The sequence below is a fragment of the Arthrobotrys flagrans genome (genome assembly GCF_004000055.1).
Source record: "Arthrobotrys flagrans strain CBS H-5679 chromosome Unknown unitig_9, whole genome shotgun sequence".
Lineage (NCBI taxonomy): Eukaryota > Fungi > Ascomycota > Orbiliomycetes > Orbiliales > Orbiliaceae > Arthrobotrys > Arthrobotrys flagrans.
This window is the reverse complement of record NW_027137551.1, coordinates 1,990,633-2,004,699: the sequence shown is the minus strand read 5'-3', so window position 1 is coordinate 2,004,699 and position 14,067 is coordinate 1,990,633. Positions and strand designations below refer to the sequence as shown.

Below are 14,067 nucleotides of genomic sequence, written 5' to 3'. Positions count from 1 at the left end.
TCTGCTGCTGGCTGGAAACTTATCGGCCACAACCCACGTCGATCATGTCCGCAGCTCGAACGGATTTTATCCACCCACCCGAGACAACCGTAAGCAATAAAAAAAACCCAAAGGATCCCACAGCGCGGCAAGCAAGGCATGGGGAAGATGATCCGTATGCAGGTTAATCCCTTCGAGAAAAAAAAAAAAAATGTGGGGTTTTCGATATGGTAATCGCATCGGGCAGGCGCCACCTTGCGCAGTTGCTGGGCTGGGCTGGGAGCAAAGGCCTTTGACAATCCTGGGGAGCTCGATAAAAAAGGACAACGAAAAAAAAAAGACTGCATATGCGGGCTTGCAGTCTAGGTACTCGATAGCGGTTTGCTTGGCTATATCAACGACTCTGCTAAGTACTAAGTTATAATGTGGAGATATTATCGGTCTTTCAAGAAGGATGTTATGGAAGAGAACCTATCTATCAGTCATGCTTATCGGTCATCGATTTGTTAATCCAAACTCTTCCCCATCCCAAGATTCCAGTATTTCTCCTCGGGTTTGTCCGTAGAGCTATAGCTATAACGAACCGTTATGATATTGATTAAGAACTTCCTCTCAAGCTTACGTTTTACAAAATGCACAGGGGGGAGAGCTCTTGCGAAACGAGTCGACCTTCGATCTTGGAACGAAAGGAAAATAGAACACGGTGAAAAGAGCCATTTGTGCGTAGTTTAGCGCCGAAGACCAAGCCTGGGATCCCGTTTGACGTCGTCTACGGCCTGGTCCGATCCAATCGAGTAAAAGATAATTCGCAGGAAATAACAAAAATGCAACACTTTCTGGTAGAAAGAAGGAAAATTCTGTAGATTGGGATGGATCCACGTCCACTCGGACTTCCCAGTTCAGCAAAAAAAAAAAAGAAGACGGGGAGCAGATTTCGCTTGCTCTGTCAAGACATGCATCCCAAAAGTGGGGTGTAACGTGTGCACGCTCACATTACATGGTGCAGTCGGTGCCCCTCCCTTCTAGCTGCTTCTCGTTGGATGGTGGGAACCGAATCAGGGCAACCTTTATGACGGCCCCGCCGAATAGTCTTCTTAGGTAACTGTTTTTAGTCCTTCGCTGGTAGTGACGTTGGGGAGAATCCACCCAGCTGGAAGTTTATAAATACCCCTCCTGCTCCCCAGTTCCCGTTGACCTTTTTTTTTTTTAATCATCCTACAGAATAAACATCCAAGATACCCCAAATATTACACGATACGATTTTTTATCAAGTCTTTTTTCAAGATAAAACCTATCAAAATGAGTACGACGGGCTTCCACCCGATGTTGCATTCTCGTTCGTTTGCTGATGTTCATATTCTAGTCGCTCAAATCACCATGGTTGACCGATGCGGTGACGACTGCTCCTGCACCGACTGCAAGTGCGCCGGATGCCCAAAGGTACTTTCCCATCTCCGTGATACCTTTTTTACCTTTCAACATAACACCCGTTCTGACACTTGTCCTCAATAGCACTCCAAGTAAATGCTCACCATCCGCCGCAATGATCCCTCCTCCCAACCCCACCGACTGTCTTTCGCACCAACATCTTGCGAACCGTTCCGAATGTTGCCCAAATTTTAATCACGGAAACAGCGATGGTTTTGATGGAGTCTTGCCATGCCCTTTCTTTTTTTACATACGAAGCATGAGTCGGGGATTCGAACACTTTTTTTTTTTGAAGGAAAACAAAAAGACCATTTCATCCTTTTTGTCATCGTTGGTTATAATTCGATAAACATCATGTGATGGATATTTAATCAATTCTTTCATTTCCCTCAAAGGACCTTCTTTTGAATACAAAATTTATGTGTAGTGTGTGTAACGCCCGTGCTATGCTCGTAGTTATATTATGTTGGTAAACAATTAATCTATGTTTCGCCGGTCAGTACTGTTACTGTTACTGTTACGGTAGGATTACTATCTCTGTAATCTTCGCTAGTGCGTCTTCTTTCGTAGCAGTCGGGTTATCCAATTGCCATTCCATAACTTGTTCCAACGCCGGCTTCATCCATTTCCCCGCTTTCTGGTTCAGCGCATCTTTCAGCTCGTTGCCCTGATACGAAAAGGAACCTCCATCAGCATCACGATCTTGAGATCTCGAGATGAAAAGAGTACTTGCCGTCAATAAATACTTCAAATCCCACACCTCACCCAAATCCTCACCGTAGATCTTCTTCAGAAACGATTCGTACCCCGCGATAATCTCCAAATCCCTCCGACCGCCTGGTTCGGACCCTTCAACTCTCGCCTCGATCAACTCTACCAGCAAACTGGCCAGTACCTGAATCCTCCATTCGGATCCCAATTTTCTCAGGTACCCTCCCAAAGCACTCCTGGGAAGTCCCGAAACGTTCGGTATCGTGTATTTAACCCCATTGATCGCACTCGCCATTCTTTCCAAACTCTCAAAGTCCTTGTTGCTCATCTTCAATCCATCTCTCGCGGCCACGACACCCACGCTGATCTTCCCTTTCCTCTTATCGGGAATCGAAACCTTGATCCACGGCATTGCGGCTGCGAAGACCCACATTATATACTCATCCCTCTTGGTAGCTGCCAGGCCTCGAACCGCCTTGTACCCCTCCGAATCCTCAAACCCTCCGAACAACCATTTAACCGTCTCTATCCCCTTCCTGAAGTATACATCCCTAACCTCTTCCCGTTTATCCTCCCCCAACTCCGGCACCTCAAAAATAGCATCCCCCAACCCCAACCTTTCGATGAGATCCAACGCCTCGAAAGGTCGCTCTCCGTATAACATCTTCTCGACTTCGACCCCAACTCTTTCTCTACTGATCTTTTGCTTCAATGCAGTTTTGATATCGGGATTTTGCATCGCTCGTTCGGCTTCGGGGTCTATGGTGAACGAGAGGCGGCTGGCGAAACGGATGAGACGTAGGACGCGGAGGGGGTCGTCTTTGAAGGTTTGGACGGGCTGGAGGGGTGTTCGTAGGATGCGATCTTGGAGGTCCGAAAGACCGCGTTCGGTGAAGTCTTCGACCTGTTGGGTCATCAGGTTGTAGAATAAGGCGTTTACGCAGGCATCGCGACGGAGGGCGTCTTCTTTGGGAGTACCGAATTCCTGCAAATTATCAGCCATACAACTACCGACGATAGCCCCCCCTTGAAAACCAAAGGGAAAGGGCCCCGATCACCCTACCATTTTCGGAATCCTACTCTCCTCGGAATAACTCTCACTCCTCAAATTCACAAAATCAATATCCAACCCCAAAATCTTCGTCGTCGCTGTTTCCAAATGTTTGCTCTTCTCGGGGTTACTCTCGATCTTATGGATCGAATTCGCAGGAATATTATATTTCTCAACATTTTTGGTTAAAAACTCGTTCAAATGCGAGGCGAATTCGAAGCCTGTCATATTGTTGATTCCGATGTCTATGTCGTGCGATTTTCCATCGAGAAGTTTATCGCGGACCCACCCGCCGGTTATACGGAGGACCGTGGGCGTATCGGAAGACGAGGGGTTTGCGGAATCGATGGAAGTTGCGACGTCGACGAGGAGGGTTCGGACTTTTTCTTCGTCCGGTGTTAATGTTATTGTTGGTAATGTCTGCGTCGCCATCGTGGAGGTTGAGAACCGCGATCGGTGGGTGATTGTTCGAGATGATGACAGCGAAAGCAATAGGACACGACACCGTGAGTGCGAGATGCTGCGTGAATGTGGAGAGGAATACGGGCGAGGGAAGGCTGATATACGTCTGTTTACGGCAAAGGCGCAGAATTGGCGGCGGTAGGAGTGGTGGGGTGACTCAGAGGAGGAGGGGCGCTGGAGCAATGACAGTCGCACCCGGCGGTTAAAGATGCAAGGGCGGATCATATGTAGGAGAATCGATTGAAATTTGAGAGTGAGAAGAGAAGAAATATGTGATGGAGAGGAAATGCGAAATTCTGGGGTGAAAGGTATCGTTGGTTTTCGGCGCAACTTTGACGTCTCTCGAGCTTGTGCGGCTCCTTGCTCAACACATAAAATACAACGTGTTCATGGCGGATGTCCTCCGGTTCCGACTTTGATAGAATGTCCACCTTCAAATATCAGCAGGCACCAGAGAAAGATAGCTAATGGCTGACTACCGTCAGTTCCACATTAACGAAGCATGTCTTGTTCGGGCCAAAAATCCCGTCTCGGAAAAAAAAAGGAAAGATGAAAAATGAAAAATGAACAGAAAAGAAAAAGAAATATAGTCCAACCGGTGTTATAGTCCCTCATTCGATCGCTATTCAGTAATACTTTTAAGATGACCACCGCCTCCGCCGTCGTCAACCAAGGTTCTTCCACCGAGCTTAAGCCCAGCTAGTTGTTCAGTGGCGTCGTCGGTTTCTTGCTCAGAAATCTTGTTTTCTTTCCCTTACCGAGAACCAAAAGTTCCCCGATAGTCGCTTTGTTACTGAAAGGTCCGACAGAACCGCTGCTTACGGACCCGGCAACTCCTCGAGTATCCAAACCCGTATCCTTATCTTTCGGTCTCCAAACATTTTCAATAGACTCGTAAGGTCTATCGAGACTGAAAGTAAATGCTTCTTTTTTGAGTTTCGGGGTTTGAGTCTTAGGGTCACTGGTATCGAGATCGGTGTTCACTGGATTTTCCTGTTCGAGATCCAGAATTGGGTCGTTTTGAAGTAGACCGATGGCATTGCGAGCTTCTCGGCGAGCTGTTGACCTTTCTTTTTTGAGCATTCGAAAGTGGACCTATAATCTTGTGAGCCCTGCTATCCCCTCATCCTGCACTACAACATGACAAAAAATGTTATTGTATACGAATGAGGTTAACCTACACGTTGTTCTATCTGCAGGTTGTACCGGTATTTACCCAAAGTATCGGAATGGTTTGAACGGCCGTCCCACTGTTCCTGCATCTTCTCAAGGATTTCGTGATGGTCTGTGACTCCGTGGCGTACAAAGGCTTTGTACACGTCTTTAAAATGACGCTTCCGTCGGAAGAACCAGATTCGGACACTCGACAACTTGGTTATCGGATGGTCATCTTCGGAGTTGATACTAGCGTTGCTTTTCGTCCTACGGGTTGGAGTATTGGTGCCGGAGGTGGGTATGGCTCTGGCTCTTTGGAGCTTTGGGTCTCGCTTGGCCTCGGTGGCTTTGACAGTCCTGGCCATTGCGGAGCTTGCGGGTGGGTCGAAGTCGGGTTTTGAGGGAATGAAAAGTGTCCCAACTGGGCACCAAGGGTTTGGATATGGATAATTTCGGGATTTGATTCGGAGCGCAAGTCTTCTTGTCGTGGATATGGGTTTGAAAGAGAAGGTGTCGAGAGTGGAGAAGAAGATGGCAAGAGCTCGGGAAATTTTGTCCGGACTTTCCAGTCTCGTTCATCCTTTTCTTTGCCTTTGAGGCTAACCGTCAGTATACCGTGGGTTTATACGATGATCGATATCTCAAATACGTCGACATGGGAATGGGACTACATTGAGAATCTAAATGACGGTCTTCCATTCGTGGCGCAGCTTGAGACTAAAAAGTACACCCGAAGCTCTTTGCTACGACGCTGGGACCTTGCTGCAATACCAAAATAGGAGGCAGGACATCTACGATACTCGGAGCTGTAATCGCCAATGCCGTCGCGTAGCATTCCTTATTCGTTTCACGGCATCGATGGAAAAGTTCGATCGATCGTGCCATTTCTACGGATTCGACGTAGTCTCGTTCGACCTCGCATTTCGATCCACCATTTCGGCAGCATTTTTGCGTTGACAGGTCAAAATGCAACAAAGCGCTTCTTTTGAGCAGCAAGACCCACCCGCACGGTTAGCCTCACATGCATGTCATATGTATAGAATCAGAGCTTCGAGAACGCGTGCATCGTTCGTCTCCGTCGACTTTCTACCATGGATTCAGCTGCAAAGGAGGCAGCTGGAAGCGATAACCCTCCCGAAAGTCTCCAGGTTTCCGGCGTCATCGATATAGAGTACGTGCCCAAGAATATCCTGATGGGCAAAAACCCGAGCTAATCGATGGTATCCAGAGCTGTACCGGACCTCAAGTCTATAGCTTATGATATTATCGAGTGTCAGAAGGCAGCAGATGGCACGCTCAAGAATAGTAGAAAGGTGACATGATTACGGTGCACGGGAACACGCATGAGGTTTCACTGACACCGGCATCTTTAGTTATTGGCAAAACTTTACGTATATGGTTACATAAAATCGCTGCGAGCAGGCGAAGAAGCTACCGGTGAGACGGTGGTGCCATATAGTCCTGAGGAGTTTGTGCTTTCTCTGTGTGAAATTCTACGACCGAACCAGGCGGTGGCGGATGAAGTCGATCTCGAGCAAGATACTTTCACAGGTATAATTCTACGGATTCGCTTTTTCAGAAACAGGTTCGGGCGCACTGACTTGAACTTAGGACTGCAGCCTACGCCAAACCTTGTCGTTTTCAAAATAATCGCAAGGATATCTCTATCAATTCTTCGCGAACTTCTCACAGAAGAACTCCTAAGCTCGAGTTCGGATCTCAAGAATACCGTGGCCTCAGCTGTAGCGACACATGCTTGTCGAACGGCCGGGTGGGCGACAGAAGAAACCGCTCGAGTTTGTGATAGCTTGGTTGATACGTATGGTTCTATCTTGACATCTGATGATGTTATAATAGAGTTCATGCTGAAGAGCACCATCAAGCCGTTATTCGGCAGGGGCCCGGGCGGGATCACCGAGCAAGGCAGAAAAGCAATGAGAGTACCCCAGGCCAAGGCAGCAGTATTCTCATTCTCGGACGAGAAGCCATGGAGGAAGGATCGACCGAAGGCATTGTGTATCTTGAACTATGCCGTCTCGAACCTCAAGGTATGGAAGCTTTTCTTCTCCGCCGTTCTGCATAGGCTACGTACTAAACCGGCGGCTAGCGCGAATCCTTGGAACGAAACTGGCATCTTGTCATCCCACCGATTCTCACGACGTTGGACGAAGGCGACGTCCTTAGCAAAGCACATGCCTGCGAGATCCTTGACCGGGTAATCCGTTCCGTCGGCCATGATTTCCTATCTCGCACGGGTCTTGGATCGGTTTTCGAAGAGGCAATGTCTCCGTGTCTCCACTTCCTACCGCCTCTGACACCTATCAACCATGCTATCAGAAGCTTTCAAGCTGGGGTTGCAGCGCTTGTGGGATTGGCGACGCATCGATATGCAGGTGCGGATGACGGCATGTGGTACAAAGCCATCGATAAGATCTTGAGGGATGGGGTATTCCACGGGATGACTTATGCTGGGGAGAACGTTAAAATGGTAGAGGTTTTCTTGCAAGAGACCGGTATCATCATAGGTGTTTTAGGAGTGAACGGTGTGAAGCATCTTTCGGTAAACATCACATGTTTTCTCCGTTTGCATGGGATTCCTGGGAATGGCTGGCTGACATGAATCGGTTTCGCGTCGGCGTTTGATTAGAAATTGATACCTTTCTGCACGGAACCCATGACTTCTCCGTTTGTTTCGACGTATCCGGAAGTTGCTCTCGCCGCGGCTGGGACTTTGGTGGAGGTCACTAGGAATTGTTGGCCAAGGATATCCGGGTATAATAACGAAATCTTGAAGGCAGCAGTGTTTTGTTGGATACGAGTTTATGAAGAGGAGGCAGATGGAACAATCCGACTTTTACGAGAACAGCTGAAGTTGATCATGGCATTGCTGGAGAAGGTAAATGCCGGAACCGTATGGTTCGAAGAGGCCAGGAATGCCGTGGTATCGAAAGATAGGGCAAGACTGGAGGGGCTATTTGAACCCTGCGCCTCAGCGTAAAGTATACAATAAAACCTCAAAAACACCACTTGTATATAGTCTCATCGGGTATAAGCTCGAGCCCATCGCCATCGATTCTCGTTTCGGCGGGGTTTTCCAAGATCCTTGATTGCAATGCGAAACGGTCTTGGTGGCCGCTTGCAGGGGAATTAGGCTAGGATTCCGCTTTTCGGCTTAAACCGCCCCGCAAATCGAGCCAAGTTCGCCTGCAAAAAAACACGTTCAGGCACGACGACAGGCAGCCCTCTTCGGAATCAGATTGTTGGGCTGGTCAGTCCGGACGTATTTCTACCGCAGGGATACACCATCGTCAGATTAGTTATGCGCTCGTCTTCTCCATCATCTCGCGTGGCATTGCATAGCGATAGGCAAGGCGACTGCTGATGTTAGCTGTGTAAAAACGTCGTCGATATAATCCGATGTACCACCGAACCCCCCGCCCGGTGCCAGATACCCCGTCCAGCGACCTCCCACCGGAGGACAAACCCTCCCAACAGCCGGACTACAGTCCCGCCGGCGGCTCTGCGGCTTCGGGACACCACCTCCAGGTCCCCGAGCAGGGTGCTGCTCCGTTTCCATTCCAGCCGCCACCTCGCCGTGGGCCTTCTACTTACCGTCCTCCGTCGCCTTCAAAACATCCACATAGTAAACCCACATACAATCCCACAGACTCCGACGGCCGTAGTTGGCTGTCGCCTTCTAATATCCTAATGTTCCTCCTTACCGCTATAATCCTCGTCCTCCTGTTCTTTCAAACCGGACGTTCGCAGGTCCTGTATCTAAACGACTTCGACGGCGACCCGTGGGGTGATTCGTGCCCGGACTACAGACACTATTCCGCACGTCGCCATCTACCACTCAGCGACGGGCCTTTGCTTTTACCGTTCCAGCGACCTGTTCCGGAATGCAGGAGTTTTCGGTCGAATGCTGTGGAAAGGGTTATCAAGGATGTCACAACACGGCTCATCGATAGAGATCTTGCGCGATTGTTCGAAAACTGTTATCCTAGCACTTTGGATACAACCGTCAGATGGCACGTAACCGGTGAAGAAACAGAAGGCAGCCAAGTTGATGTCAGAGGTATACTGGGGGAAGAGAAGGTCAAGGGTGCTCAGAGTTTTATCGTCACCGGCGACATCAATGCGGAGTGGCTACGGGATTCTACGAATCAATTGGCCGGATACATGCCATTATTGCGCAAGGATGAGAAGTTGAAAAGGTTGGTTTGGGGAGCTATCAATACGCAGGCAGGATATGTGATCGAAAGCCCGTATTGCAATGCCTTTCAGCCACCGAGGGCCAGTCATATCAAGCCGTACGTTTCACCGAAGGAGACCACGTCGATACGCTCCGCTAACGTGAATCAAATAGAGCCAACAACGGCCAGGACGACTCCGTTCACCCCTCGTATGACTATAGATCGGTCTTCGAGTGCAAGTACGAGATCGACAGCTTGGCCAACTTTTTCTCTCTCGCAAATCAGTATTATGCGCACACGGGCGACCTCTCTTTCGTCACCGAGAGATTCGTATCGGCCGTAGAATCCGTATTCAACGTTCTGGAAGAACAGGCGCTGGGAACTTTCTCCGATCCCGGCAAACTACAATCCCCGGGCTATACATTCCAGAGGAATACGAATATCGGGGTGAGCGGTACCTTTTGATTTCGTACCAAATGTGGATTCTAACTCACAGCTTTTTCAGACGGAAACGCTCTCGCTTTCGGGCAGAGGAAATCCCCTAAATGCCAACAGCTCCCTGATTCGCTCGGCGTTCCGGCCTTCGGATGACGCTTGCATCTTGCAATACTTTATCCCCGGAAATGCCTTCATGTCCGTCGAACTCGGCCGGCTCTCGAAACTGCTTGCCGATGCCAAGAAAACCGAGCATTCCAATACCGCGAGCGGCTGGTCGAGGAGGATCTCCGATGGTATCAAGGCCCACGGTATTGTCGAAGACCCAATATTTGGTAAAGTTTATGCCTTTGAGGTCGATGGTTACGGTTCGAGAATCATGATGGATGATGCGAACCTGCCGTCTCTTCTTTCGCTACCCAAGCTGGGATGGACAACGGTGGATGATCCGGTCTATCAGAATACCAGGAAAATGATATTGTCGAGGAAGGGGAACCCGTACTTCTTGGAAGGACCGGTGTTCAAGGGAATCGGGGGCCCTCACATCGGATTGAAACACGCATGGCCTATGAGCTTGTTGATGCAAGCCATGACAAGCGACGATGACAGGGAAATTATGGCGGCATTGGATGCAGTAAAGACTGTCAGCCGGCTCGGGCTGATGAACGAGAGCGTGAATGTTAACAGGCAGGGTGATTATACGAGTAAGTTTTGTTCCGTATCCTCGGTCGAAGGGTTTTGTACCTGACCAACCCGTCTTTTAGGAAGCTGGTTCGCATGGGCGAACTCGGTTTTCGCGCAGACCATTTTGGATTTGGCGAAGAGGAAGCCACACTTGATATTCGGCGCAGGGGCAAAACCTTATGAGATTTGATTTCCCCCCCCAAGTCGCTTTCTTTACAGGTTACCATAATAAGAGACAAGGTAGTCTCTCGAGTTTACCGTCTTCTTTCTTCTTTCGTTTCTTTCGGAGAGCATACATGATACCACCGGGACATTTTGGTTTTTGTCTTTTCTTCATTGCGAATTTTATCGATTGCCAGCAGAATGAGATTATGAAATTGATGTAGATACCACTCGTTTACTTTGCATACCATACTGGAATTGGACATTATTGGTGAATTCGTAGGGATCCAGTCTCGAAGCTTTGAATCCAAGCTTCTAAAAACCTAACTCTATAACGTTAGTTTATGCGGCAAACCTGCCGCATCCCCACATGCCGAATCAGCCGAAGTAAATCCGTTCGATTGGCTGTCTCCTTCGGCGTTATCTCGATTCTTGTACAGGGATCCACACCGATAATCACAAGCTTCACATGCTCAAAAAAAACCCTACGCCCCCAGATTTCGAACTTTTTTTCTTAGGAAATTTCCCGCACATGCTCCTTCAGTGCCACTTTTGTCGTTGAAGTTTGCCAAAAGAGGCCGTTTTCACATGCTCAAAGTCCACCCTCGTTGAGACATGGGGGTCTCATTGCATCGAAGATTTCAGCGAATTGGCGAAAACCGTTCGCCCACACGCACCGCCGCTCAACCATGATAAATAATAAAGTTACATAATTTTTGACTTTAAAGATCTGTTTCGTCTTTTTGAAATGCTGTAAGAAAGTTCAATACCGGGTTGAAAAAATTCTTAGCCTTTCTTTCCTCTTCGCAATTCTGCATTTTATCCCCCTGGGCCTCGACGCGACGCCTCTTCCCGAGTCTGTCAGATACCCCAGAAATAACACTACTTCATGAATTCGTGACCCCTTCGCTCGAAAGGAAAAAAAAAAAATTAGCTATCAATAGACCTGACCCTACCGCGAACTGCCAAAAGACCCTTGTATACCACCTACAGAACTTCTAGCCCGAGCGCTATCGATTATTCGTATCGCGCATCCGTTAATTACCCGTTTTTACGCAAACCACCTTCCAACTGTACGTTGATAGACATCTAACGACTTTTAAACTGGGGGTTAACTTGGGTACCTGCTTACATAGTTCTCAGTAACCGCATTTTGGAGAACCCCGTGCACGGTGCCTACCAGAACGAGAAAATCAGATTTGATCGATTTTACCAAAAAAGATACTTAATCACCCAACGTTCGTTCCAACGAAAAACAGGCACCGTTTTAACATTTCCGAAGCTAAGATTGAGAAGCCTGAACGTTTATATCTTTAAAAGGGAAAGAAGCCTACCAACTTAGCGTGGATATCAATACGAAATACCTAGGGAACATTTTTAGACCGTTTTCACGAGCCAGTTTTCCTACACACACACTCCCGTCGCCCGGCCTGATATTTGCTATACTATCACACCATCGATACATATCACATCTACCGAACTCTCTTTTTTTTCTTTCTCGGACGGGACAGTCTTCCCGAAAACCTCTAAATACGACGAATCCTTGCCGTGCACGCACTCACGCACGCACCGTTACCCCTACCCGGCCCGCGCCCTCTTTGGGAAGGATACCGATATACGGAACGAGAAGAAGAGGATTACAAAAACTAGGCCCGGGTCTCCGAGAATTCGCCGTCTGGTTTTTATTTTTTTATACTACGGATATAATTTAGTTTGGTGTTTTTTCAATGTTGGATTAAATCCTGTGACCGTTTGGATGTTTGGAGGTCGAATTTAATATACGATCTTGGTTCTTTTGATATTACACGCCCGGGACCCGAATATTATTAATCACGTCGATCTATCAATTATTTCTCGAAGTCGCAAATATTGCGACTGGGTCCGTCAACAATCCTCAAGGCCTTCGAAGGCATTCACGCAACACAGATTTCCGGTCAACTGACGTTTCCCGCCCGAATGAGTGCCGAAAAGGCAGCGCAGGAGGAGCCGCTTTCACCCCGAGCGATTGCTAAGGCTTCGCTGATCGAAGGTATGTTCCTCTTCCTTCTTTTTTTATTTTTTTTTAACTTTTTTTATTAGACTTGGGGGTGTTTTGGATAAATGCAACGTGTGATTTTTGAATATCGAATGCTAACCGTAGTATTTGTGTAACCATCATAGAGATCCTGAATGAAGACGATGTAAGTAAATTACTCTCTTCGTTTCCATCTTTTACATTTTATAAAATTCCCAATTGCTTTGAAAAGCCTCTGTAATAATGCCTTCGACTTTACCACATATCGATGGTGGATCGTATACTTTTTTTTTTCTCGAATCGAAACGACGTAAACCCATTGCCATTCATATAAAACTAACGAACCTGCTGCGTGACAGCTATACAAAGTCCTGGGCGCCCCCAGAAATGCATCTCCGGCCGAGATCCGAAGGTGCTATCTCGAACGCGGCAAGATCTGTCATCCGGATAAAATTCCCTACCATCCTGATTCGACCAGGTAAGCACGTCCGCACGTACTCTGTACATCCCAATTTATGCAGCGTACCAATCGTACCCATCCAGCGCCTTCCAACGTCTCGGCTTCGCCTTCGACGTTCTAAAGTCCCCCTCCTCCCGTCGGACCTACGACCGCGCCTCCCGCGATCCCATCCTCTCCTCCAAATTCACAACCACGGGCAACTCCGCCGCCCCGTTCCTCGACGGTGAGATCTCCTTCCGCAGCGCCGTAGAATCCATTTTCGCCGAATTCCTCGACGGGGACTTCACCCACGTCCGCCAGCTCCTCGAAACCCTCAACCGTAGTTATCCCAACCTGGTCAGCGCCGAAGTAATCGATGGTATCGAATCTGCGTTTTTCAAAATCAGACAATTGGTCATAACGACGAGGGTTTATGCGTTTTTGATATCGATCGAGTTGGGACGGATACACCGTGTTCAGAAACGGTTCATGGCGTTGGGGTATTTGGATGTCAGGGGACGGGTCAGGGTGACCATGCAGCTCGTCAGGACCACACTCGCGATTCCGGTCAGGATCGAATTGGCGTTAAGGAGGAGGAAGGAGAGGGAGTGGAGGGCTAGGACCGCGGGGTGGAATGCCATCGGCAGACCGCCGGAGGAAGAAGGCGGGAATAACGTGGGTGGGATACTGAACGATAGGGTGTTCAAGGTGTTGGAGTTGTTGGTGGGGAGCAGTGCGGAGGATGAGGCGGAGGATATTGAGTATAAGAAGAAGAGCGATCCGAGGAATGGGTTGAGCGATCACGATATGGGTATGGGTCCCGGGGGGAGCGGTCAGGCGAGGTCGAGGAGTGCGGGGGCGTCGACCAACGGCAGGAGAAGGCATTGGCAGTAGTTGGCCTCCTTTCCCTCTCGCTTTCATCATACGCTTTTGTTATTTTCGTTACGACGATACGGATTTCCTTGGAATGGGTTTCTCGTTTTTGTGGTGGGCACGATTTGGGTATTTTATATCTTGCTTTCTTTCCGTACGGAACAGCTTTGGTCAAAACGGGGGCGTTCTTGTATTTCATTTGCTTCAATTTCAAAGTCGCTACGAATTCACTGTTAGTTGGCATCCAACCAATCGATCGAAAGATGGTATGAGTGGTAGTATATTATAGTCGTATCCGTATTATATTACATTATCCCGCACCCAGCGATCGTGCTTATCATCAAAAAGACTTTTATGACACCGAACCAAAACGATATATAGCGCAAAGTAAATCATCCCGGGGTATCATCAAACATAAGGAAATTCAAGAACGTAAAAAGAAACAAAACGAACGGGGGACCGTGGACCTTCGAAGACA

At 48.3% G+C, this 14,067-nt stretch overlaps 5 protein-coding genes across 5 annotated transcripts; 3 read left to right on the top strand and 2 right to left on the bottom strand.

Annotated features, from left to right (window-relative positions):
• Positions 1-1,924: 1,924 nt before the first annotated feature.
• On the bottom strand, positions 1,925-3,601 carry DFL_005938 (uncharacterized protein; the record flags this gene model as incomplete). Its single annotated transcript, XM_067635271.1, has 3 exons — positions 1,925-2,074; positions 2,141-3,103; positions 3,182-3,601. The coding sequence occupies 3 exons, from the start codon at positions 3,599-3,601 to the stop codon at positions 1,925-1,927; spliced, it is 1,533 nt and encodes a 510-aa protein (XP_067489718.1).
• Positions 3,602-4,330: 729 nt separating this feature from the next.
• DFL_005937 (uncharacterized protein) lies at positions 4,331-5,151 on the bottom strand (the record flags this gene model as incomplete). Its single annotated transcript, XM_067635270.1, has 2 exons — positions 4,331-4,726; positions 4,813-5,151. 2 exons carry the CDS (start codon positions 5,149-5,151, stop codon positions 4,331-4,333), a joined length of 735 nt encoding a protein of 244 aa, XP_067489717.1.
• A 726-nt stretch (positions 5,152-5,877) lies between these two features.
• DFL_005936 (uncharacterized protein) lies at positions 5,878-7,784 on the top strand (the record flags this gene model as incomplete). The annotated part of the gene is made up of 6 exons (XM_067635269.1): positions 5,878-5,957; positions 6,015-6,099; positions 6,160-6,337; positions 6,398-6,834; positions 6,894-7,346; positions 7,434-7,784. The coding sequence occupies 6 exons, from the start codon at positions 5,878-5,880 to the stop codon at positions 7,782-7,784; spliced, it is 1,584 nt and encodes a 527-aa protein (XP_067489716.1).
• Positions 7,785-8,203: 419 nt separating this feature from the next.
• DFL_005935 (uncharacterized protein) lies at positions 8,204-10,291 on the top strand (the record flags this gene model as incomplete). The annotated part of the gene is made up of 4 exons (XM_067635268.1): positions 8,204-9,099; positions 9,156-9,429; positions 9,488-10,121; positions 10,182-10,291. 4 exons carry the CDS (start codon positions 8,204-8,206, stop codon positions 10,289-10,291), a joined length of 1,914 nt encoding a protein of 637 aa, XP_067489715.1.
• A 1,928-nt stretch (positions 10,292-12,219) lies between these two features.
• DFL_005934 (uncharacterized protein) lies at positions 12,220-13,610 on the top strand (the record flags this gene model as incomplete). The annotated part of the gene is made up of 4 exons (XM_067635267.1): positions 12,220-12,292; positions 12,424-12,443; positions 12,637-12,755; positions 12,821-13,610. The coding sequence occupies 4 exons, from the start codon at positions 12,220-12,222 to the stop codon at positions 13,608-13,610; spliced, it is 1,002 nt and encodes a 333-aa protein (XP_067489714.1).
• Positions 13,611-14,067: the final 457 nt, after the last annotated feature.